This window comes from Chanodichthys erythropterus, chromosome 4 (genome assembly GCF_024489055.1).
Source record: "Chanodichthys erythropterus isolate Z2021 chromosome 4, ASM2448905v1, whole genome shotgun sequence".
NCBI lineage: Eukaryota > Metazoa > Chordata > Actinopteri > Cypriniformes > Xenocyprididae > Chanodichthys > Chanodichthys erythropterus.
Genome location: NC_090224.1, coordinates 20,352,501 through 20,378,649, shown reverse-complemented (window position 1 = coordinate 20,378,649; position 26,149 = coordinate 20,352,501). Strand labels below are relative to the sequence as shown.

The following is a 26,149-nucleotide window of genomic DNA, read 5'->3' as shown; positions in this document are numbered from 1 at the left end:
CACAAAAACTTTGTTTTTTATAGGGGCAAATTTGACAAGCTATAATAAATGATCTGTGGAATATTTTGAGCTGAAACGTTAGACACATTCTGGGGACACCAGAGACATATATTACATCTTGTAAAAGGGGCATTATAGGTCCCCTTTAAATTGCATCTTTTGGCATTTTATTCTTTCTCTTGACATCACATTGACATCATGCTGCAGAATGCATCTAAGATAATTCAGTAAGACAGGCTGTATTACCTCAGTGGTCTATATTGTTTCAGCAGTGCATTAGGAAGAGAGTGACTCATTTATGGAGTTCTGGAGATCATCTGGGAGAAAGTACTGCCAAATCATTCCTGTCTGGAGAAGATGTCCCAAAGTGCAGCTCAACATCTGTCTGATGTTTAAACTGCTTTATGTAGAACATCGATCCAGCTAAAAGCATGTCCTAGTTAACTTGTGTGCGCCAACTGCTTCTTTGCTGAGCCGAGTTATTTTATACAGTCTGGAATTTCATTTCGCCTTTGTATGAAATCTGTGGTGATCAATTTAAGTAACGTTGTTATGCAATATGTTACTTGGATGTCAAGGAGAGCAACAACTGTGACAGAAACATTTAATAAAGATTCTTTTAGATGTAGGGAAACATTAACTTTGAATTATGAGATTTTTTTTTTTTTTTTTTTTTTTTAAAGCCATTTCAGGTTCATGCAAAATGCACAGATATACTACATTTTATAATAGATATAAGTGTAAAACTCACCATCAAGGTGCTGGGCTGTTGTAAGTGGTTTCCAGGACACTACTATCCAGTTGCTTGGGTGTTTAGAGTGATTTTATCTGTGGTATGTATGTAGTTTAATATTTAATAGTGATATGGTTTTGTTCAAATTACTAACACTAAACTTTTCACAAGAGGTCTCTGGTGTCCTCAGAATGTGTATGTGAAGTTTCAGCTCAAAATACTACACAGGTAATTTATTATTGTGTGTGAGCAAAAACCTGCCGTTTTTGTATGTGGCCCTTTAAATGCAAATGCCTCTTTTTTCCAAGAGGGCGGAGCTTTAGCAGCTTGCTCTTTGGTTGCTCAACAACAACAAAGCTGGAGAATCTCATGCAGCCAAAATGAGGATTGTCAGTAATGGTGTTCAGCCTTACTTGTTCAAACTGGAGTCGGACACTCTAAAGAACATGTTTCTTTTTTTATATATATATTTGCACTGGTCCTTCTTGGACTCTTGCCTTCAAAGCAAATTTCGCTCTGAGAAAATTGGTTACCCTGTTGTCAGGAAATGTCAGTGCTGTATAAAATATGCTCGCACTGATAATAAGGGATCCATAATTTCCTGCTTTCATCTGTATTTGCTGCTACTCAGCTGTGGCCAGACTGGAAAAAATCCTTCCATTTGCAAAACTTGTCAAATATTGGCTTGTGGTAAATTTGCTTTGCCTTCACAACCCAGAGGCAGTGGAGCAGAGTTAGATGGAGAGTTTTTATTCCAGTGAAACTTTCTGGACCTGATCACAGGTCAGTGTGAAGAAGTTCCTCAGAATACCTTCAATTTCATGTTAATGACCGGGGCGATTCACAGAGACGGAGCTCAGGCATGCTGGGTCTTGCCTGCTCACATGGGGAAAACTATTCTGCTTTAAAAAGCCCATATTCTACATTTTAGTGTTGTGACGATACTGGAATTTTTAACTTGGATACGATATCTTGAAAAGTATTGAAAGTACCATTTTCAATACCTCAGGGAAAAACTGCCATATAGATATTTTTAATATTATCCCATGATTATTTTTTTTTCCATCCATGGAAAGTCTAGGCCAGTCAATTCATATTTTCAAGCTTCAAAAAGTACATGACACATTGTAACAGTAATCCATATGAATCGAGTAGTTTAGTTTGTCTTCTTAAGAGAGCCAATCACTTTATATGATGAAAAGATTTTAATTTATCCATATTTAGGCAATTTCACATATAAACATTGATCAGTTACCATTACAATTATCTTCACCTAAATGTTTGCTCACTCAATGAATGTGTTGCAATTGCTTACAAACAGCACAAGGAAGCATGATTTCAAACGTTGAATTGAATTGTCAAAAAGACAAGTAAATATATTTTGAATATATTTTAAAATGTAATAATATTTTCTTGTGATGGCAAGGACTTCAGAAAACATTTAATGCCTCCTTGCTAAATAAAATGATGTAAATATGAATTCTTTAGGATGATGTTTAATTTGATGGTAATGAAATCATTCTCTGTGTAATTGAGCAGACTGATTCTGATCTCTCGAGGTGAAATGGTTTAAATTGGTAATGGAACAAAACACTGTTTTGCCTATTGCATAACATAAACACAGAGATTATCCTTTTATGTTATAGAGTTTATATGCTTTTTTTTTCTACATCATTGTGACAATCATATTATTCTGAGTTTGGTGAACAATCACAAATCGCAACCCATACAGCAGTTCGTATGCAGTGAAAGGAGGAGAAATAATGGTTTAATCAGGCAAAGGTCACAAAGAATGATTATCCACTTCAGGTGTTCAGCGGGGAAGTGTTTTATCAGCCCCAATTTGTCCCTTAGCATCAGCGTCTGTCTCTCATCACTTTAACGTTTCTCTGGAGATTTAGAGTAATTCATCTGAGGAGAGCAGGGTGCTCTTTCTTATCACGGTCTGGTAATCTGTAGCATTTGAGATCAAACTTGGGGTGAATCCCAATTTGTATGCTACTAACGTAAAAAGTACATGCGAAAGGTATGTCCTATGCTGTTAATTGGAAGTGCGTAGTTTTTTTTTTTCTTTTTTCTTTTCAGTATGTAAATGGCCAGCATACTTATGAACCATACTGTTTTCAATGTACCATGCTTTGACGGGCACTAATATTGTGTAATTTTTGTATAGATGGTATATACAAATTCCTTGCTGTTTTTCTGCTTTCCTGATGTTACATTAGCTCCTCAATGCCATTTTAGTTTGTAATGTTTGTCATGTCCTTGTATTGTCCTAATATAGGCTTATCTTAATAGACACTAGCCTATACATTTGTGCTTTGTTTTGGGTGATTAATAAAGTATATGAGCCAGGCAGTGGTTTGACAGAAGTGCGTGATTGTGCATCTCTTCCCTGCTGCAGGATCAGTGGCCATGTCAAAATCTGTTCCATTAAAGGGAAAATCATCCCGCACGTCCACTCATCCAGAGATAATGAAGCTCTCTGAAATCTTGCATGGTTTTTACTGACGGTTACATGGGCAGATCTAGCAGAGACGGTCACTTGAGGCAATTCACATGTTTTTTTCCCCCTGTACAAATGCCTTATGGAGTGTTTGCTCTGTGGGTTTGTTTTAGAACAGCTGCTAATGCTTGGAGCTAGCTGTCAGCATACCAGATAATGTGTTCAGTGAATAGGACAAGCTTGTGAGGTCATTTTGAGTGCTGCCAGTTGGTTTCGAATCTAACAAATGGGTGTGAACTTTTTTTTGTGGCACCCTGTGCAAAAACATCTCCTGCCAATTGCATACTGTAATCATTAATTAGAAAGGAAAACTCTTAGGCCAGAAACAAATGTAGGCATAAATGATTGACCAGCACATTGCAAGCGTACTGTCCTATAGTAGATATTTCACATGCATACTTGAATTACAGTGTCAGACTATACAAGAGGTGATACAGAGAACTCTGACAGTTCATTTTGAAATACGTAATTAGTGTTTGCATTCATGTTCTTGCATACAGTCGGTTTTGGACCTTAGACTTGAGGTGTTATCAGAATCTGTCATTCATTTCAGATCATCAAGTGATTCAGATTTCCTGTCTTTAGCACTGATCATATAAAATGACCCAAGGAAAGTCTACTAAGACTTGTAGTTGTTTTCTAAAATGATCTGATACATGTTGTTCTATGTGCAAAAATCTGATACTTGCTCTCTGTTTTACAGATTGAATGCAGTTGGATGGCATACAGTGTCTTCAAAAGTTCATGGCACACTGTGGCCAATTCATGAGTCCCAACTATGGAAGAGTGACCAGAGTATGATGCCACAAAGAAAAATGAAGATCAGCCATGCCTCCATTACTGATCTCCATCAAGGACACTCAGGTTTTACTGCTGTCTGGGACTCTCCTTCTTCTCTTGGATAGTTTCAGTTTCAACATACATCATACCACACGCAAGACCGTGTTGTTTATGGACGATATCATTTTGTCACGAGAAAGATGAAATTTCCTTTTATTAGAAGTCCCAATTAAAACAATGACTCAAAAGTTACAAACTCTGGAAACTCAAAAGTGTACAGTACAGATGAAGTTGCATTATGGCAGCTGAATCTCTTCGGCAGCTGCATTCACGTATCTGGTTCAGAGGAGAGTGATAGTTGCACGATGCAGCGAAGTGGAGGCATCATCGGGAACAATGGCCAGCCATGGGTACTGCGACGAGTACGGCTCACCTGGCTTAGTTTCATGCTCTTCTTCATCCTGGTCTTCTTCCCTCTCATTGCACATTACTACCTCACCACAATCGATGAAGCAGGAGGACCAGATAAGCGCATTTTTGGGCCAAGACCTGGAGGAGAGCTGTGTGAAGCAAAGCACGTGCAAGACCTGTGTCGTATACGGGAATCTGTCAGCGAGGAGCTACTTCAGCTTGAGGCAAAGCGTCAAGAGCTCAATGGCGAGATAGCCCGACTTAACCTACGCATCGAGGCTTGTAAACGTAGTATCGACAGTGCCAAACAAGACTTGCTACAACTAAAAAATGTCATCAGCCAGACAGAGCACTCTTACAAGGAACTTATGGCACAAAACCAGCCAAAACTGTCGTTGCCAGTTAGACTTTTACCAGACAAGGATGATCCTGGATACCCTCCTCCGAAGTCGGCCCAAAGCTGTCGTTTGCATTCTTGCTTTGATTACGCTAGATGTCCACTTACATCTGGTTTCCCTGTCTATGTTTATGACACAGGATCATATCCTTGGGGTGAGAAGTTGGACCCTCTTGTCAAACAAGCCTTTGCATCATCTGTCAAAAGCAGTGTATATGTGACCAATAATCCAAACATTGCCTGTCTGTACATAGTGCTTGTTGGGGAAATACAAGAATCACCTTCCTCTCCCCCTGCTTCACCTTTAGACCTTGAAAAGCAGCTCAAGGCTTTGCCGTACTGGAGGCTGGATGGCCACAACCACCTCCTTGTCCATCTTTCTAGAAAGTCTCTGACTCAGAACTTCCTGTACAATGTGAGCACAGGACGAGCAGCAGTGGCACAGTCTACCTTTTTTGAACGCCAATATAGAGAAGGTTTCGACATGGTGGTGTCTCCTCTAGTCCACGCTCTGTCTGAGCCCAACTTCCTAGAGGTCCCTCCGCAAGTCCCTGTTAAGAGGAAGTACCTCTTCACCTTTCAGGGAGAAAAGGTTGAGTCTTTGAGGAGCAGCTTGCTTGAAGCCCCACCACAGTCCTTTGAGGAGGAAATGGAAGGGGATCCACCAGCTGACTATGATGATCGTATTATTGGCACACTTAAAGCTGTACAGGACAGTCACCTAGACCAGGTTCTTGTGGAGTTCACTTGCAAGAATCAGCCCAAGCCAAGTTTACCAACAGAGTGGGCATTGTGTGGTGAGCGCGAGGATCGTTTAGAGGTACTGAAGGTTTCTACATTTGCCCTGGTGATATCTCCAGGTGATGGCCAGTTGGTGGCTTCTGCTGGCTGTAGCATGAGACTTTTTGAGGCTTTGGAAGTTGGGGCAATACCGGTGGTGCTTGGTGACCACTCAAAGTTGCCCTACCATCACCTCATACGCTGGAGTGAGGCAGTCATTATGGTACCCAAGCCACGCATTACGGAGCTGCACTTTCTGTTGCGTAGCATCTCAGACAATGATCTTCTTGCCATGCGACGACAGGGTCGCTTTCTTTGGGAGACGTACTTCTCCACCTCGGAGAGCATCTTCAGCACCATCCTGGCTAGTGTACGAACCAGCATCCAGATACCAGCAGCACCCATACGTGAGGAGCCTGCTCAGGAGATTCCTCACAAAGCTGGAAAGTTGGCAGGAACCGATGCTAACATGGCTGACAATGGCGACCTCGATCTAGGGCCTGTTGAAGTAGAGCCCCCTTATGCTTCGCCACGCTTCTTGCGTAACTTCACCTACACAGTTGCTGATGTCTACCGCACCTGGAATCGTGCACCTGGCCCTTTCCATCTATTCCCACATACTCCCTTGGACCCTGTACTTCCTTCAGAGGCCAAGTTTCTGGGGTCAGGGACTGGTTTCCGCCCTATCGGTGGTGGTTCTGGGGGATCTGGTAAAGAGTTTCAGGCCGCTCTTGGAGGTAACGTCCCACGGGAGCAGTTCACCGTGGTCATGCTTACTTATGAACGGGAGGAGGTTCTTATGAACTCGCTGGAAAGACTAAATGGTCTGCCTTATCTCAACAAAGTGGTGGTAGTGTGGAATTCCCCAAAACCACCTTCTGATGATCTTCTTTGGCCAGACATCGGTCTACCTATTGTGGTAAGCATACAGTATTTTTTTTTTTTTTACATATTTCTTATAGCCATTTCCTATTACTGGGCCAGTAAGTAACCATCTAAAACACCCTAGTAAGATTCCAGAACACCCTAGACATGCATAGCACCCTTGCATCATGGTGGCAAGTTTTGCACAGGCAGGCACCACTCAGTAAAAAAAAATCTTGTTAAGCCTGTTATTAGTTGGAATTCTCAAAGGCTTAAATGTGATAGAACCTCACAAGCATTGCAGTCTGCTGTAGATTTGGTCTGCTCTCTCTGCAGTCTTTGAAGCATAGCTTTCATGTCTCTAGGGCAGCAAGCCAAATTAGTTCTGGTGATATTAAAGGAAACAGTGCTGTATTAAGCCCCCACAGTAAGGTTATACTTTGAAATGAAATCCCAAATAGAATGCCGAAGTACCCCAAGTTTCTTACTGTCTTCATGTCTTTGAGAGGTAGTTAGGAACTTTGAAATTGAGCTTTAATTATGGATACAAGGTTGCAAACTAGGAACTATTTTAATTTTAAACACACAAAGCTTTTGGTTTATTCATCAAAAATGGTTTCCAGAACAATTCAGTTATTTTGATTGGCATTTGTTGGTTTCATAAGGTTATGTATGTGGCTGGCCCAGTAAAATCTCATAATAATGCCATGTTCTACCACAGCAGTCATTCACAATATGGCATGTTGACTCAACAGATGGGCTTTTTCTCTGCAGGTGGTACGCACAGAAAAAAACAGCTTAAACAATCGCTTCATTCCCTGGGATGCAGTCGAGACTGAGGCTATTTTGTCTATTGATGATGATGCCCATCTTCGACATGATGAAATTATGTTTGGATTCAGGTGAGATTTTAGTGTTAGTAAGATCATAGCTTAGTATGTTTAATAGGAGTGGGCGATAATACAAAATGCTCAGAATTGGCTGTTTTTATCCACAATTTTATCCATCTTTTGGCCATTTCAAAGCAAATACACCAATATTAAAGAATATATTGAATATAGTCAAAAAGCTGAAAATATTGAGTATTTTACTTTTTATTTTGTGCGAAATCACCCTGCCATAATGTTTAATAGTTACTCTTTTAGTTGTTTTGTAATTACTAATTGGTAACATTACACTCTGAAAATGCAATGCCTAGAGACATGCAATGCCTATTTTTATATTTTCCCTCTTTTTAAAAGATATATTTAGGGGCATTGTTGCTTTTATAAGATAGTTCCCATTGCTGTTTTATTGTGAAGTTCATTTTTATTCATTTTATTTGTCCTTTATTCTATTAGAAAGTATAAGTGAAATGTGGAACATGTAAAAAAAACAATTCCCCATGATGTCACAGCTTTGGGCTGCAACTGCAATTCAGGTTTATGAAGCAAGGAAAGAAAAATATTTCTGTTGGAGAGACGTTGTGAGCTGATCTGTTTTTTCACCTCAGTCTGTGCGTTTTAAGAATACCATTTTTAGCATGATCCAAAGATTTGAAAATTGTGTTTTCAAATGCACATTACCATCTATATGCCAATTTTAAAGGTATTTGTCAAAACAGATTTCACACTGTTGTAGTGCGTTCCTGCAGGGTTTCTGCATTCAGAGAGCTTAAGCCCACAGCTGCAGATTCAGTTGTTAGTTTAAGGAATGTAAAGCATCTGATCTGATAAAGTCCATGACAGTTGAAGAAAACTCCTTCTGTGTATCTCCATGCTTGTTTGCATGTTTAGACATTGGTCAGATGAGAAGATAATGGGAGATTTGGTCGAGTTGGTGTAATATATCTGTTTGTTTTGAGGCATCCAAATATTGCTCAACAAATGCGATTCAGTGAATATTATAATAACCACTCTCGCTCTGGTTTGGATCATTCCCATCTCTTTCTCCACTGCCAGGGTGTGGCGGGAGGCCAGAGACCGGATTGTGGGGTTCCCAGGAAGGTTTCATGCATGGGATGTAAATCACCAATCTTGGCTCTACAATTCCAACTACTCCTGCGAGCTCTCCATGGTGCTGACGGGTGCGGCCTTCTTCCATAAGGTGAAGCTTTGACCGCTTTGACACTTCCAGAGCCTGATTATGCCAAAAATAGACACAGAGCTTATGTAGTTTTACCTAAGAAACATCAGATAATCTGAGCAGAAAATGGTTTAGTTGGTCGAAAATCAATGTGGCTTCTAAGTACGTTGTTGTGCAACCAAATGCAGTGCTTCATTTTCCAGATGGATAAGCAAACTGAACACCATGTTTCATTTATGAGCAGTGCTGTACAACATCATGGTACTTTCTTGTGTTCATTTTTTTTATTAAAAGTCATAATTTCTTCCTCTCCTCAGTATTATGCGTACCTCTATTCTTACGTCATGCCTCAAGCCATACGTGACATGGTGGATGAGTACATCAACTGTGAGGATATCGCCATGAACTTCCTCGTGTCGCATATCACTCGCAAACCCCCCATCAAGGTCAGTGGGCTGTAACTTGAAGCACACACTTTTGTGGCTTTTGTCACTTTAGTTTAGTGCTCAGTCGTGCCATTTTTGTGTACAACACGATAAAGTGAATAATGTTAATCAAACATACATTCTGTTTGCCACTTGGTTTCTGTTTCTGTCACTCTGGGTAGCTCTGCCCACATTTAAATCTCATTGGCTCAAATCATTTCTCCACATAACTACTTTTAGAACATTGAATATGGCCTTATTGGCTCTTAATTTGCCATTGTGCAGCACTTTCAGTTCCAGTTAGGACAACAAAACTAAGTTACATGTTCATCTGGCTCAAATTTTAATGTGTTGGCATTGATAAATCTCTTTATTATCAAGAACACACATCTGTCCAGATCATACCTTACTCATATTTCACCCCCAAATCAAAATAAAGAAATATAAAATAGAGTATTGACGAAGAAAATTTTTCATTTTTTTGGAGTGAAATATGGACATTTAAGATTCCTGTTATTCTTGGGCATTTTTGTCGTTATTGTATACTGTAAAAATGCTAAATATCTAGGCAATGTCCAGAGTTGAGACTGAACACACTTCTTCCTGTTTAATGTATGTGTGTTACAATAGAATTGATTATAGTGAGATTATTCCAAAATCCTTTGACGTTCTGAAGTCTATTGACTGAAGCATCGGGATGGCCTGTGTATTAACAGTGTAATGAAATTTGATGGATTTTCTCTGGCATTATTAGTTAGAGGATTTCATCAGTACGCACACCTCTCGCTCTCCGGCTGATGCCGTCCCTGTGGATTAGACAAATCAATTACATTTGTTTTGTTGTCACGGAAAAGCCAACCAGATTGCAATGGGAAAACAGGCTACACGAATAAAAAAGATGATATTGTTTTATGAAGTTAATAAGTCTGTCATCTTTATATGGAGGGATTAATTTAAGGAATAATCCACTCAAAATTAAGTCAGTGGCTCGTCGTCATGTTGTTTCAAACCTGTGTTATTCCCACAAGCTGCTCTTTTCCATACAAACAAAGCTTTAAAAGGGTCATGAAATCAACTTTTCCTTGAACTTTTGATATATAGGAGGTCATAGTACTATAAGAATATCCTGTAAGTTTAAGAACTGAAAACTTCCTTGTTAGTCCAATTAAAGCTTTTATAGACACCAGACCCATTGAATGACTCGTCCAGATAGGTGAAACCCCGCCTCTGCATAAGAAATCAACGCCTGCTTCAACATTGCAACATTAGCATGTTAGTGAGATGACGGTACAGGACTAAAAATAACATTACCTTTCAAAGGATCCTAATGCAGGAATATGGTTATTTATTTTCAACAATGTGAATGTCTCAGTTGAGCTTTATTTATTTGTATTCGGTACATTTCACTGTGGATTCTTTGGTAAATCAAACGCATTTCGGCGCAGGATTTTCAAACAGACTTTTTTGATATGGTCTCAAGAGTAATGCAACAACATGTCAGTAACTGTGTTAATTCTAATGCCTGATCTGATATTAATGATTCATGTGCAGTCAGATGATCTTTGTCTGTGTGTCAGTAAATCAAACCAGTGACTAAACGTCAATTTCAGGTTGTTTCTCTTAGTTGGATGAAAATAATCTGTTATTTAGAACGCTCCCTTTGCAATTGCTGGAGCTGTCAATCAAACAGCGTGAGTTTATCATTGAGTTCTGGACTCTCACCAAAACTCCTGTTTTATTCAACGAATCTCTTAGTTACATTGTGTTTGCACTTTTAGTTATGATGAAAGCATTTGTTAGTGTGCAGAAATTGAGTTGCAATGTTGAGATCACTGCTTTTATGAGATCAACATCATGTCTGTGATCGGCTACAGTGTTCATCACTGCAACCTTTCATGCCACGATCTAGATATCATGCCATAGATCTAAATGTAATGCAACACTTTTCATGATTAGTTAAAGGGATAGTTCACACAAAAAAGTGACAATTCTCCCATGATTTACTCACTCTCAAGCCATCCTAGGTGTATATGACTATCTTCTTTCAGACGAACACAATCTGAAATATTTTTAAAAATATCCTTAGTCCTTCAGAGTTTATAAAGGTTGTGAATGGTAGGCCAAATTCTGAAGACAGAAAAAATGCATCCATCCATTAAAATTGAATCCATCCATACGACTCCCGAGACTTAATAAAGGCCTTTTGAAGTGAAGGGATGTGTTTTTGTAAGAAAAATATCCATATTTAAAACTTTATATATTCAGACAGGCTAAAATCAGGGTTGGAAAATTGCCATTTCTACATTATGACAAAAACGCATACTAACATTTATAAATGCACCCTAAACGTTATAAAACAATGAAGTTCATGACCCCTTTAAAGAACAAAAGCATGCAACTTTTGCACTACATTCTGTGTTCTGAAGATAGATGATAGATTGTGTGAGGAACTGACCGAAATTGAAGTTATTATTCATTTAATTCTTCCTGGCGTTCCCCATCAGGTGACGTCACGTTGGACCTTCCGCTGTCCCGGATGTCCGCAGGCTCTGTCGCATGACGATTCGCACTTCCACGAGCGTCACAAGTGCATCAACTTCTTCGTAAAAGTCTACGGATACATGCCGCTGTTATACACTCAGTTCAGAGTGGACTCAGTACTCTTCAAGACGCGATTGCCGCACGACAAGACGAAATGTTTTAAATTCATATAACGGAACCTGCACAGAAATCCTGACACGGGAAGGTCTCTCTCTGGGAACGTGAAGGGAATTAAAGCTTTCGTGTAAATATAGGACAATTCTACTTTGAACTCGTCTTCCTTGAAGCCAAGGGAGAACAAATGCAGAACGAACGATTACAGTTGTGCGTGATTCATCAGCAACCACTACAGGCTTTATTTGCACCACTTTTCATGGGACGTCTTGAGACAGGGACGCTTTAATGGACGCCAAATTGACATTTGCATCCTGTTAAACTGACAGAACAAAGTTACGGACTGATGGAGGCTGTTTTTGATCAGAATTATGGCTCTAAATGATTCATGTCTTTATTTTTACTTACTTTGCATATACTCTGTTTGAAACGCACTGATGGTCATGTTCTTTTTTTTTTACTCGTGTGTGTGCTTTTGAACTTGTGTGAACGGCTGTGTGTGTTGTTCTGTAGGTTGATGGTGACTAAAAGTCACTAACCCCCGTCAAATGTTTGTTGATCATCAGTAAGAATAGCACAAGATATCAACATTACTGCATAGGAATAGCACCAAATCAAACTGTTACATGTTCTCATGTCAGTCACGATCATATAAGAAAACGAAATATCTGTGTGTAACCTGTTCTGTACCCTTGTGGAATAACGGATTGATCTTAATGCCTTTTGCTGGATATGGATAATCAAGTCTGTTCATGTGTTGTGTGTCAATTTAATAAGGTCCAATGATTTCAAAGGTGAAATGACTGAAATATCCAGGTCATGTTTAATCACGTATTTAACATAAAGGACAATGAAGCCTGTTTTTTTTGTCAATTGTGACATTATTTTCATGAATTATAGCACTAAATTCTCATTACGTAATGCAAAAAAAAAAAAAAAAAAGTCATTTGTTCTTTTTCTAATGTAAATATAATTTTTCATCAAAATGAAATGATTTAGGACTATTACGATTTGACATTTCTACCAGTTCTCGATACCATAATCCAAAAAAAAAAAAAAAAATTATTACTGTAAAGCACATCATTTTTTCAATTACATCATAATGTTAAATTCAGTACATCAAACATAAATATTTACATTTTAAATACATTGTTTTCTTTTTGCAATATGGTTCTTTAGGGAAAAAGTGTGAAAATAATGTCACAACGCGATCATAAATAAATTTGATCTAAATTTGTCTTTATGCACAATATCATATCTTATTTATTTCTATTTCCATTTAATTTGGTGGTGAAATTTGACCTGGACATGCTCTTGACAAGTGAGGATGTGTTTTGTGTGTCCGCTTTGAGATTTCTTACGCCTGATTTTCGGGTCTATGAAACTACAAACATGATTTATGTGAGGAAGATAACGGTGACGGCAGTAGTTCCCCTTTCCTCTGTAAACGGTACGTGTCTCTTTTCTGTGCCAGGATGTTACCTGGGGCTCCTTCTGCCAACCCGATTTCACCCTTCAGCTGACAAATCTGAGATGCCTTTCAGAACGCTATTTCTGTCTTTTGGTTAATTCATGATGGCTGTCCTGATAGGTACATGTAGGAAAATGGCCCTGCAATTGTAAATTTATTGAGTTTTATTTTTTAAAACACATAAATGTGGCTCTGTTCCTCTTAGAAGAGGAATATGAATAATCAGATTTTGTTTTGTTACATGCCCATGTTTTGTATTGTGTATAAATCTATTGAACAGGCTTTAATGTTTAATTAAGTTGAAATCATTGTGAAGACTGTACGAGCGTTTGGACGATATAAACTATTGGTTGTAAAGTGTTGAATGCCAGCAAATGTTATAACTGACAACTTCTTCAACCACACTAATAAACCAGCCAGTGTCGTCATCTTTCATTATGTGAAGATCTCAGTGTGTCAAACGTCAGTGTTCACTAGCACTGAATCGGTTCGGGAATCATTTGATTCAACTGAATGATTCATCATGACATGACTTAATTTTTTTTTAATATAATATATAATATAGCTATATTCATTGAGGAACAGTATGAGGGTCTAAATCTGTAAAGAGAAATGTAACTTTAGTTACTACGGAAGATTAGGATTAGGGCTAAGCAATAATAAAAAAATAAACCGTCTCGAGATTAAAGTTGTTAAATTTTGAGAATTTTCAAGAAAATTTTAATTTTGAGAAAAAAGTCGAGATAAAATGTTGAGAAAAAAATCATTAAATTACGTGAAAAATTTTGTTAAATTTCGAGAAAAAAAGGCGAGATAAAAAGATGAGAATAAACTCCATAATTTAATGACTTTATTCTCAACATTTTATCTAGACTTTTTTCTCGTAATTTAACGAATTTGTTCTCGTAATTTAACGACTATTCTCATAATTTAATTACTTTATTCTCAACATTTTATCTCGACTTTTTACTCGAAATTTAACATTTTTCTCATAATTTAACGAATTTGTTCTCGTAATTTAACGAGTTTATTCTCATAATTTAATTACTTTATTCTCAACATTTTATCTCGACTTTTTTCTCAAATTTTAACGAATTTGTTCTCGTAATTTAACGAGTTTATTCTCGTAATTTAATTACTTTATTCTCAACATTTTATCTCGACTTTTTTCTCGAAATTCAACAAGTTTTCTCATAGTTTAACGAATTTGTTCTCGTAATTTAACTAGTTTATTCTCAACATTTTATCTAGACTTTTTTCTCAAAATTTAACGAATTTGTTCTCTTAATTTAACAACTTTTTTTTCTCGTAATTTAATTACTTTATTCTCAACATTTTACAGGGAGTGCAGAATTATTAGGCAAGTTGATTTTCTGATCATATTTTTTTTCCAAGCACATTTTACCAATTCCAATCCACATCAATCTTAATAACTACTATTAATATTGTTTTTAATCATTTATAAGTGATATATAATTGTTCATGAAGGCTGGAAATGAAAAATGTCCTATATTCAGGTGTGCAGAATTATTAGGCAGGTTTTCTTTTACAGATAAAATGAGACAAAAAAGAGATTTAACTCAGACTGAAAAGTCAAAAATTCTTAAATACTCATGAGAAGGACGCAATACTAATGTAATACTAGAAATTGCAAAGTTAAAGCATGACCATTGGACAGTGAAATGCTCATTGGGTCAGCGGGGTCATACAAAAACAGCTGGAGAAGAAAAGACACGTTAACTGCAAAATAATTAAGAATTAAGTGTGAAACCATCAGGAACCCTCCAGCGCCACCATTTCCCAGTACTGAAACCTACCTGGAGTCTTCAGAAGTGTGAGGTGTCAGGATCTCAGAGACTTAGGTTAGGTGAAGAATCCTAAAAAATGACCCGCTCTTAATAAGAATCACAAGCTGAAGTGTTATAAAGTACATGAAGACTGGGTTTTTATAGGCCTTATAGACAGACAGCTTGAGAGTGACTCCTGAAGGACCAGCACCACATCCTCCTGTGCCACTGTTTGAAGAATTTATCTTCCAGAATCTGGCAGTAAGGTGTGGGAGTTCACTTTTAGTCCATCTCTTATCCTGAAATGTCCATCTTGCAGAGATGGACTAAATGATCTTCCAAAACTTACTGCCAGATTCTGGAAAATAAATTCTTCAAACAGTGGTACAAGAGGATGTGGTGCTGGTCCTTCAGGAGTCACTCTCAAGCTGTCTGTCTATAAGGCCTATAAAAACCCAGTCTTCATGTACTTTATAACACTTCAGCTTGTGATTCTTAAGAGCGGGTCATTTTTTAGGATTCTTCACCTAACCTAAGTCTCTGAGATCCTGACACCTCACACTTCTGAAGACTCCAGGTAGGTTTCAGTACTGGGAAATGGTGGCGCTGGAGACTAAAGGGTTCCTGATGGTTTCACACTTAATTCTTCACCTTAATTCTTAATTATTTTGCAGTTAACGTGTCTTTTCTTCTCCAGCTGTTTTTGTATGACCCCGCTGACCCAATGAGCATTTCACTGTCCAATGGTCATGCTTTAACTTTGCAATTTCTAGTATTACATTAGTATTGCGTCCTTCTCATGAGTATTTAAGAATTTTTGACTTTTCAGTCTGAGTTAAATCTCTTTTTTTGGCTCATTTTATCTGTAAAAGAAAACCTGCCTAATAATTCTGCACTCCCTGTATCTCGACTTTTTTCTCGAAATTTAACGAGTTTTCTCATAATTTAACAAATTTGTTCTCGTAATTTAATGAGTTTATTCTCAACATTTTATCTCGACTTTTTTCTCGAAATTTAACAACATTATTCTCATAATTTAACAACTTTTTTCTCGTAATTTAATGTCTTCATTCTCAACATTTTATTTTGACTTTTTTCTCAAAATTTAACAACTTTAATCTCGAGATGGGTTTATAGTTTTATTGTTGCTTGGCCCTAATCCTCAAAATAAATGTTAGTGTTGTGGAAATACACATCTGCAATCATTTACATTCACTTGCACAAATAAATGGTTCAAAAGAATTTGTTCCTGATTCATACATCACTTGTACGTCTTTGCCCTTATAAAGTTCTCCACCTTCTTGTGTTTGGAGTGTCCATCACATCAGGGTTTGTGTCGGGAGCGCAGCTGGCCTCGGCTCGGGCGGGTCTGAAGTTCAGTGTTTCCAGGAGCTGTTGAACATCCGGAAACACTGCAGTCTGTAATCAATCTCCAAACGCACGTCTGACTCTGACATCAGCTGAACGTCTCTGAAACACATGATGAGAGGCTGAAAACCAGCCGTGAAGCAGCCAACATGAAATTAGACCCTCCCTGATGGGCTGAACCTCATAAACCTTCAGTGTGTCAGCATACAGACCAGAGCCTGAGAAACATCCATCCATCCATCGTTCTATCTATCGATTGTTCTATTCTATCATTCTATCTCTCTCTCTCTATTTATCTCTCTATCTAAAATAATACCATGGCATTAAATTGTATGTTTCCAGATGTCATTGTTTTTGAATAACTATGGTATAGTGTCATGATAACACTGTTGTCCACCAGATGAAACACTATATGGTTTGGGGTTTGTTAAAATCAATAATCTAGTATGAGCAATAGTAATAATGACACTTGCCTTACCAAGAATCACTAATAATTAATTCCACACAAGCACTGACAAGGGAATACTGATATAACTGCAGGATTTATGTGCAGATATGGGGTTTCCCAGCACTCCTAATAGTAACACATGCAGCTGGATGTTGTTCAGCACCCATGAGAGACACACATGATCTCAGCGCAGAGAGAGATCACATAACAGGACAGATATTAAACTCTGCTGCAGTATGTTTCACCTCTTTTACTCAGGGCTCCTGTCCAGAACACCGCTCAAAGCCAGCGAGTGCTTGGCTGGATTCAATTATGAATTAAAAATACTAGTTTGAGGTTCATATTGTCATATTGAACAGTTGTAGCGTGACCCCAAAATGTGTTTGGACACTGAAGTCACTTATAAATGCCTGAATATCATTGCAATCGATTCAGAAATCGAGTGTCTCAAATGCCGCTGGATCTTTTCTCTTCACAGCATGCTTAAAGTATCAAAGTCATTGAATCAGCTGGTGTTTTGGTGATTTTTATTGGAAGTATAAAATTTGTTTTCACAAATTTGAAAACTATTTACATACTGTTGTAGTATTACGGAAGAGGATTAGGGCCAAGCAATAATAAAATAAATAAACCCATCTCGAGATTAAAGTTGTTAAATTTCGAGAAAAAATCTAAATAAAATGTTGAGAATAAACTCGTTAAATTACGAGAAAAAAGTCATTAAATTACAAGAACAAATTCGTTAAATTATTAGAAAAAATGTTGTTAAATTTCGAGAAAGTCGAGATAAAATGTTGAGAATAAAGTTATTAAATTACGAGAAAAAAGTCGTTAAATTATGAGAACAAACTCGTTAAATTTCGAGAAAAAGACGAGATAAAATGTTGAGAATAAAGTCATTAAATTACGAGAATAAACTCATTAAATTACGAGAAAAAAAGTTGTTAAATTACGAGGACAAATTCATTAAATTATGAGGAAAATGTTAAATTTCGAGAAAAAAGTCGAGATAAAATGTTGAGAATAAAGTCATTAAATTACAAGAAAAAAGTCATAAAAATACAAGAATAAATTCGTTAAATTATGAGAAAAATGTCATTAAATTTCGAGAAAGTTGAGATAAAATGTTGAGAATAAAGTCATTAAATTACGAGAAAAAAGTCGTTAAATTACGAAAACAAACTCGTTAAATTTCGAGAAAAAAGACGAGATAAAATGTTGAGAATTAAGTCATTAAATTACGAGAATAAACTCATTAAATTACGAGAAAAAAAGTTGTTAAATTACGAGGACAAATTAGTTAAATGAGGAAAATGTTGTTAAATTTCGAGAAAAAAGTCGAGATAAAATGTTGAGAATAAAGTCATTAAATTACGAGAAAAAAGTCGTTAAATTACGAGAACAAACTCGTTAAATTTCGAGAAAAAAGACGAGATAAAATGTTGAGAATAAAGTCATTAAATTACGAGAAAAAACTCATTAAATTACGAGAAAAAAAGTTGTTAAATTACGTGGACAAATTTGTTAAATGAGGAAAATGTTAAATTTCGAGAAAAAAGTCGAGATAAAATGTTGAGAATAAAGTCATTAAATTACGAGAAAAAAGTCGTTAAATTTACGAGAACAAACTCATTAAATTTCGAGAAAAAAGACGAGATAAAATGTTGAGAATAAAGTCATTAAATTACGAGAATAAACTCATTAAATTACGAGAAAAAAAGTTGTTAAATTACGAGGACAAATTCGTTAAATGAGGAAAATGTTGTTAAATTTCGAGAAAAAAGTCGAGATAAAATGTTGAGAATAAAGTCATTAAATTACGAGAAAAAAGTCGTTAAATTACGAGAACAAACTCGTTAAATTTCGAGAAAAAAGACAAGATAAAATGTTGAGAATAAAGTCATTAAATTACGAGAATAAACTCATTAAATTATGAGAAAAAAAGTTGTTAAATTACGTGGACAAATTCGTTAAATTATGAGGAAAATGTTGTTAAATTTCGAGAAAAAAGTCGAGATAAAATGTTGAGAATAAACTCGTTAAATTAAGAGAATAAAGTCATTAAATTACAAGAAAAAAGTTGTTAAATTATGAGAACAAATTCGCAATTTAACGAATTTTTTCTCGTAATTTAACAACTTTTTTCTCATAATTTAATGACTTTATTCTCAACATTTTATCTCGACTTTATTCTCGAAATGTAACGACTTTTTTCTCGAAATTTAACAACTTTAATCTCAAGACGGGTTTATTTTTTTATTATTGCTTGGCCCTAATCCTCTTCCATATAGTATTAATATCTTGAATTAACTTTTATTTTTCTATTTCCAATTTTTATTTTTATTTTAGTAATTTTATCATAGTTTTTTATATTTCTATTTAGCTTTAATTTATTTTTATTTTTTAATATTAGTAATTTTAGTACTTCAACTTATTTCAGTTCCATCATATATATATATATATATATATATATATATATATATATATATATATATATATATATATATATATATATATATTTCAATTACTGAAGCATTACTCTCACCAGGTTATTTTAATCACTGGTCAGGCCCTCAGCTCACAATTTAGTATCTCTGGTGTATTGCATCACTATAAATATATGTTTATTTACATAATCGTTATTGCATAACGGCAGGGAGAATATTGTACTGTAAAACTGCACTATAGTTTTAGTTAATAACACTGATACACAGCTGTTCTAGCACAGGTGTAGATCATCACATTAACTATCATGATCTTCATTTTCATCACTACATCTGTTGTTTTAGCATTTCAAACCTTGAATTTACAATAAATGAGTTTGCCCATATAATCTTTGAGATATTAAGGTTAAACAGTCTATATTGCAGGAGATGATTATATGGGGCAAGAAGTGAGATTTAAGCGGCTACTTAACTGTACATAATCTTACATTGATTTTTTTTTTTTAATTATTCATTTACAGTCATCAGTAAAGTATTAAACTCCTCATTTATCATTCCATGATTTGAAACCAGCTTTTAGTGTAAATGAAAAATGACATTGGATAAATGAGAAATTTTAGATGCACCAACATATGGCTGAAAATGAACGAATGAACACATAATGGAACAATTACTTTCAAATCTTGAACGCACTAAGCTAAATCTCCCCCAATGATTCTGGCTAGTCTTAAAGAGTCTTTTTTACATTAATGCATTTAGCAGATCTGCATCCAAATTTTCTTCCCTTGCATTGCTAGGACCCATTTCTCAACACATAGGTCACTATTTCAAAATGCAGCGAGCACTGTGGATGATTTATCATTGCTTTGGCACAAAATGCATTCGATGACGACATCTTTCAAATTACATGAATTCTTTTCTCACTCAGACACAAACACCAACAAAACTCTATGAACCTACAATGAACAAAATAGCAATTTGCCGTATTTCCATATTGAAATATATTCTGAATCTAAAAAATTAAATATTATCAAAACAATTAGATGTACCTGAACACCTACACAGGTGTTAGTCAGTTTCATTACCATCTATACAAAAGGGGAAAACTTAGGAATAATTTTGTGCTGTAATGTAAATGTTGACCATGTAACATATGCTGCAGTGAATTCTAAACAGTAGAGAGTGTCATTCTTGTTTACAAAAGAAAACATTGTATAATGCTATCTGTTGTTAAATGTTTTAGGGCACTGTTTTATGAGTGACAAAGTGATAATCTTTGCTAGTGTTATGGCTTGAGTTAAGTTTCAGTGCATTTTGAATGTGAAATTAACTGCTTTGCCAAGTTGAGAGTTGGTTAGGAGAACTGTGTGAAGAGTTTTGAAAAGGTGACCTTAGTATTGGCAAATGAGTTGGTTTTTGAAATAATCTACCAATAATGGCACCCTAAACCCTCAAGTTCTTCCTCTGAGTCAGCACTTTCATGACGTAATGCTGCTTTGACTGCCGGGTAATGTCCACTGTGTAGTTCGCAAACTTGCGGGCTCCGCTGAAGTGCGCTTCGATGGCGCATAGTGGCCGCAAAGGGGGCGCTCACGAGCACTCTTCTGAAACCTAAAATGATGATTGGGACACCCTACTTAACAGACACATGCACGCGGCAGCCATTATAAGTCCACAAGACCGAAAGTGCTACAGTATGAAGTGTGCCATTTGAGATACGCCAATGTCATAAACAATCATGGCACTTTGGACAAAGATGCTGCATGCCAATTTTAAAGTCAATCAGACTAACGGTGATGTTGTTCTGTTATAGCGCCAACAAGTGGCCAATCACAGCGATTTTTTTCAAATGACCAAAGATTGAAGCCATACACCCATGTTCCGAGTTTGTTGAAAATATCTCATTTCGTTAACAAGTTATAGCCATTTTCGTAAAAGTGGCTCCGCCCACTTCAAAAGTTTTGGCGGCCCTTGGAGATTGTAAATCCAAATTTAATTTTTTTTTGATAATTCAAAAAACAAAAAGTGTTACAGGGGTGTCTTTATATAGCCACTGGTGCTCATTGGATGTGATAGAGTTAAACATCGAATTATGTAGATAACATATAATCGTCCACATCATTTTTTGATAATTATTGACAATTGGACTCCAAAATTTCGCAAGAGTGACTATCAAATGCATGCATTTTTCCTGCCTTGAACCAAGGATTCCAACCATATAAGACTTAAGCCTACGCTTAACAGTTTAGGAGTTATGTACGATTTTGTACTTTTGACCGCTGTAGCGAGTTATGTGGCCAGCAGCTTGTGAAAATGTACACAACCACATTACATAGCATATGTTTATCTGATTTAATTCACAGAAAAGGCCCCAAAAACTTCAGGAATTAGAGCGTTTGCATTTATAAACTCAACTCTGACCTCTGGTGCTGCTGAAACAATCTAGAAACAAACTACAGATCAAATGTGACTTAAATGCTCATACTCAAACCAATATGATTTTGTTCTATGAAACACAAAAGGAGATTTTATGAAGTTGTTATTCACTGTCTGATGCATATGCAGTGCAGCAATTGGCACATCACATAACTGAATGGGGCTTGTCGAGTTTCAATATGTGGGCGAGTAAATGACAAGACTCTCTGGATGAGTTTTAAACAGGCTAAAACAAATATAGAAAAAAAGTTTTATTCCAACGTTATTTTACAATGTTACAAAAGTCTCCATCCAAACATTAAATGAATGATGATACATTATGAAACCTGTCTACACTCATGTCAAAAAAGAAGTTCATCAGCCATATACAGTCATTCTGGATCCTGGTTTCTGGCTCTGGATGTGCAGATGAGCCACTTTATTGACAAGTCAAGTCATTAACGCCCTGCGAGCCAAATATCCACAGCGACGGGATCAGAGAGGTCAGAGGTCATAGTTTCTGCAGGAATCGCAGCACCAGGTCTCTCAGTGCGGTCCGCAGGGGCTCGTTGTTGTCACAGATGATGTGTGTGCCGTCTTCCTCCAGCTGGATGAGCACATCCTCCGCCTGCAGGTGAAGAATGTGACCGTCTGCCGTCTCCTCCACCCTCACCTCCATGATGCCGTTCTACCAGGAGAGACACGACACATGATTTTAGATGTTTATGCTGTAAATATCATCGTTTTGAAACATTTACTGTTGCATAATATGCAGTTTCACATACGTATTATTGTTTTAATATACAGTGGGTACGGAAAGTATTCAGACCCCCTTAAATTTTTCACTCTTTGTTATATTGCAGCCTTTTGCTAAAGTTCATTTTTTTCCTCAATGTACACACAGCACCCCATATTGACAGAAAAACACACAATTGTTGACATTTTTGCAGATTTATTAAAAAATAAAAACTGAAATATCACATGGTCCTAAGTATTCAGACCCTTTGCTGTGACACTCATATATTTAACTCAGGTGCTGTCCATTTCTTCTGATCATCCTTGAGATGGTTCTACACCTTCATTTGAGTCCAGTTGAGTCCAGAACCTTACAGCTCACAGTGCATGTCAGAGCAAATGAGAATCATGAGGTCAAAGGAACTGCCTGAAGAGCTCAGAGACAGAATTGTGGCAAGGCACAGATCTGGCCAAGGTTACAAAAAACATTTCTGCTACACTTAAGGTTCCTAAGAGCACAGTGGCCTCCATAATCCTTAAATGGAAGACGTTTGGGACAACCAGAACCCTTCCTAGAGCTGTCCGTCCGGCCAAACTGAGCTTTCGGGGGAGAAGAGCCTTGGTGAGAGAGGTAAAGAAGAACCCAAAGATCACTGTGGCTGAGCTCCAGAGATGCAGTCGGGAGATGGGAGAAAGTTGTAGAAAGTCAACCATCACTGCAGCCCTCCACCAGTCGGGGCTTTATGGCAGAGTGGCCCGACGGAAGCCTCTCCTCAGTGCAAGACACATGAAAGCCCGCATGGAGTTTGTCAAGATGGTGAGAAATAAGATTCTCTGGTCTGATGAGACCAAGATAGAACTTTTTGGCCTTCATTCTAAGCGGTATGTGTGGAGAAAAGCAGGCACTGCTCATCACCTGTCCAATACAGTCCCAACAGTGAAGCATGGTGGTGGCAGCATCATGCTGTGGGGGTGTTTTTCAGCTGCAGGGACAGGACGACTGGTTGCAATTGAGGGAAAGATGAATGCAGCCAAGTACAGGGATATCCTGGACGAAAACCTTCTCCAGAGTGCTCAGGACCTCAGACTGGGCCGAAGGTTTACCTTCTAACAAGACAATGACCCTAAGCACACAGCTAAAATAATGAAGGAATGGCTTCACAACAACTCCGTAACTGTTCTTGAATGGCCCAGCCAGAGCCCTGACTTAAACCCAATTGAGCATCTCTGGAGAGACCTAAAAATGGCCGTCCACCAACATTTACCATCCAACCTGACAGAACTGGAGAGGATCTGCAAGGAGGAATGGCAGAGGATCCCCAAATCCAGGTGTGAAAAACTTGTTGCATCTTTCCCAAAAAGACTCATGGCTGTATTAGATCAAAAGGGTGCTTCTACTAAATACTGAGCAAAGGGTCTGAATACTTAGGACCATGTGATATTTCAGTTTTTCTTTTTTAATAAATCTGCAAAAATGTCAACAATTGTGTGTTTTTCTGTCAATATGGGGTGCTGTGTGTACATTAATGAGGAAAAAATGAACTTAAATGATTTTAGCAAATGGCTGCAATACAACAAAGAGTGAAAAATTTAAGGGGTCTGAATACTTTCCGTACCCACTGTATATAGCAGAACATCCTGTGCAGTATTCAGTAGGACCAGTGTTGTTATCATTAACTAAAGCTAAAGGCCCCGATATACTCCATGTTTCAGACTTTCATCCACAGACGTCTTGTCTTGGGGCATGGGAATGGAAGTTTTTACTGCTTGATAAATATAAGCAGCATGGCACAACGGATCAAGTGTCTTCATCATCTCCTAAGACCTGAAATCAATAAAGTCTCTCTTTAAAACAAAGAAATAAAGCAGTTTAGGAGAAAGGTTAGTATGTGCAAACAGCGGGGAACTCCAAATTTGTGCAGTGTGCGCATGTCAGAATTGCAGAATTGCATTTCCCAAAGAATTGGGTCACATTTTCACTGTTGCTGCCGGTTGTTTTGCAACTCTGTGGTTGAAGCGACTGCACTAATGCAATATTTAACCCCTGGAACGCAATTTTACCGGGATAACCCACGGAACGTGATTGGGCTAGTTTTGAGAAGCAATTGAGTGTTTTTTTTGTGGTTAAAACCTGGCAACCCCTGTATTGTTCTTTTGCGGATGCGGGTCAGTTCAGAACAATGATCTGTTCACACTGGAAATCTGATACTGGCCACATTTAAAACAACAATGTGAACTATACAAAAAAAAAAATCAGATCTGAGCAAAAATCGGAATTGAGCATTAAGGCTTGCAGTGTTGAATGTAGCCTAAAGCAGCTCTCCAGTGTGTTCATGTTTTTACTCGCATCTGACCTTGACGGACTGAACGTGATTCAGTGGTGATTACCAGCTGGAAAGTTACCAGTTACCAGATTACCAAAATTACAATTTCAATCTCCCAAAATAAACTCCAAATGAACTTTGTTCAAAATGACATCACACCTGTTTGTCCTTCGATTTTGCTTGAAGTGTATCAGGGCCTTAAAAGTATTAAAAATCATTGCTGGTAACTGACATAAAAGCTGAAATAAAATATAAATATTCTACGAAAAAACAAATAAACAAAAATTAGAAATGTTATTTCAGCAACTGAAATAAAGTAAGTTGAAGGGTAAGTATTAACATTACTAAACAAACTGAGATTAAATTAAATCTAAATAGAAAAATATATATAAAAAAACTAATAAAATGACAAGCACATGACATGATTACTTAAACTAAATTTTTTAAATGAAAACAAAAGTTCATTCATAATATTAATAAATAAATAAATATATAAATACAGTATATAAATAACACTAAAATAACCCTGCTTTGAACTTGGCAACTCAGGTATCGTTAACAATTCTCAGTATTACAATATTTCTGACTCTCCTTCGTCTTTGACTCTTTGATTTCTACAGAGAACTATAAACGATGTTAATTACTCCAGCACAGCACTCAATATGCATCTCAAAGTTCATCTGGGGATTGATTTGTTTTAATTGGCGTATTCTCATTTATCCGAGAGGTTTGATACTTCAAAGTATCAAACCTCTTTCAAAGTCTGTTGAAAAGCATCAGACTTCGTCATTGAGCAGCAGGTCTCAGGTTAATGGTTAATGGTGGAGATGTGGGACGCTTTACTCCGTAATAACAGCTGCGGTCAAACCAACCAGCTCTCAGCGGCCCATTTAGCAGCATCTCTAGCTGCGTCATCATTCTGCGGTTCCTAAGAGCGTCCTCGGGTTAACCCGATCCGCCCTCGGCTCACTTCAGCGGCCTGACAACTCAAATGTGTGTGAGATAATGGAGATTATAATCACACAAATGAGCTCTCCTTTTCCATTCTCACTTATACCAGAAAGCCATGACGATATTACTGTCAAACCATTACTTTTTACATTTTGCTGAAATGTGACTGCTAAGGTGATTTGAGTTGCCTGTATGTTGAAGATGGTGGCCAGGACATTGCTATAGTTTTCTGAGTGTTTTTAGCACATTGCTATGCAGTTGCTAGGGCATTGCTATGTCATTCCGTCTGTTGTGCTCAAAGTGTTCAAACTAAAACACAAATCAAGTATTTTACATGCTAAAACCAGACATATCAAAATGTCAAAACGCACAATTGTAAACAAATGTATAAATAAATAAAAACTACATTGTTAATTAGAACTACTGAAAAAAAAAAAAAATCATAATTTGAAAAAAGCTGAATTCAAATATAAATATTAGATGGAAAAAACTTGGTTACTAAGAAAATAAAACGTTTATATTGAATGACTAAAACGGAAATTAAAATTAGTGCTGTCAAATCGATTAATCATGAATAAACGCATCTAAAAA

The 26,149-nt window shown here is 37.0% G+C and overlaps 2 protein-coding genes across 5 annotated transcripts in view; one reads left to right on the top strand and one right to left on the bottom strand.

Moving 5' to 3' along the window:
- Positions 1-26,149, top strand: part of extl3 (exostosin-like glycosyltransferase 3) — a 49,170-nt gene that overhangs the window by 19,391 nt on the left and 3,630 nt on the right. Inside the window, exons 2-6 of one of the 4 annotated variants that reach the window (XM_067384462.1) lie at positions 3,943-6,526; positions 7,246-7,373; positions 8,412-8,556; positions 8,853-8,981; positions 16,163-16,652. In XM_067384462.1, the coding sequence (XP_067240563.1) occupies positions 4,385-6,526; positions 7,246-7,373; positions 8,412-8,556; positions 8,853-8,981; positions 16,163-16,246 (2,628 nt within the window). In that variant the 5' untranslated portion in view covers positions 3,943-4,384 and the 3' untranslated portion in view covers positions 16,247-16,652. Of the gene's footprint in view, positions 1-3,942; positions 6,527-7,245; positions 7,374-8,411; positions 8,557-8,852; positions 8,982-11,464; positions 12,691-13,089; positions 13,701-16,162; positions 16,653-26,149 lie in introns of those variants that run through there. The other 3 variants (XM_067384461.1, XM_067384460.1, XM_067384463.1) reach the window with 3 other exon arrangements.
- The window catches only part of ints9 (integrator complex subunit 9), a 17,325-nt gene continuing 12,703 nt past the window's right edge, over positions 21,528-26,149 (bottom strand). Inside the window, exon 17 of the mRNA XM_067384464.1 lies at positions 21,528-22,236. Within this exon, the coding sequence (XP_067240565.1) occupies positions 22,060-22,236 (177 nt within the window). The 3' untranslated portion in view covers positions 21,528-22,059. The remainder of the gene's footprint in view (positions 22,237-26,149) is intronic.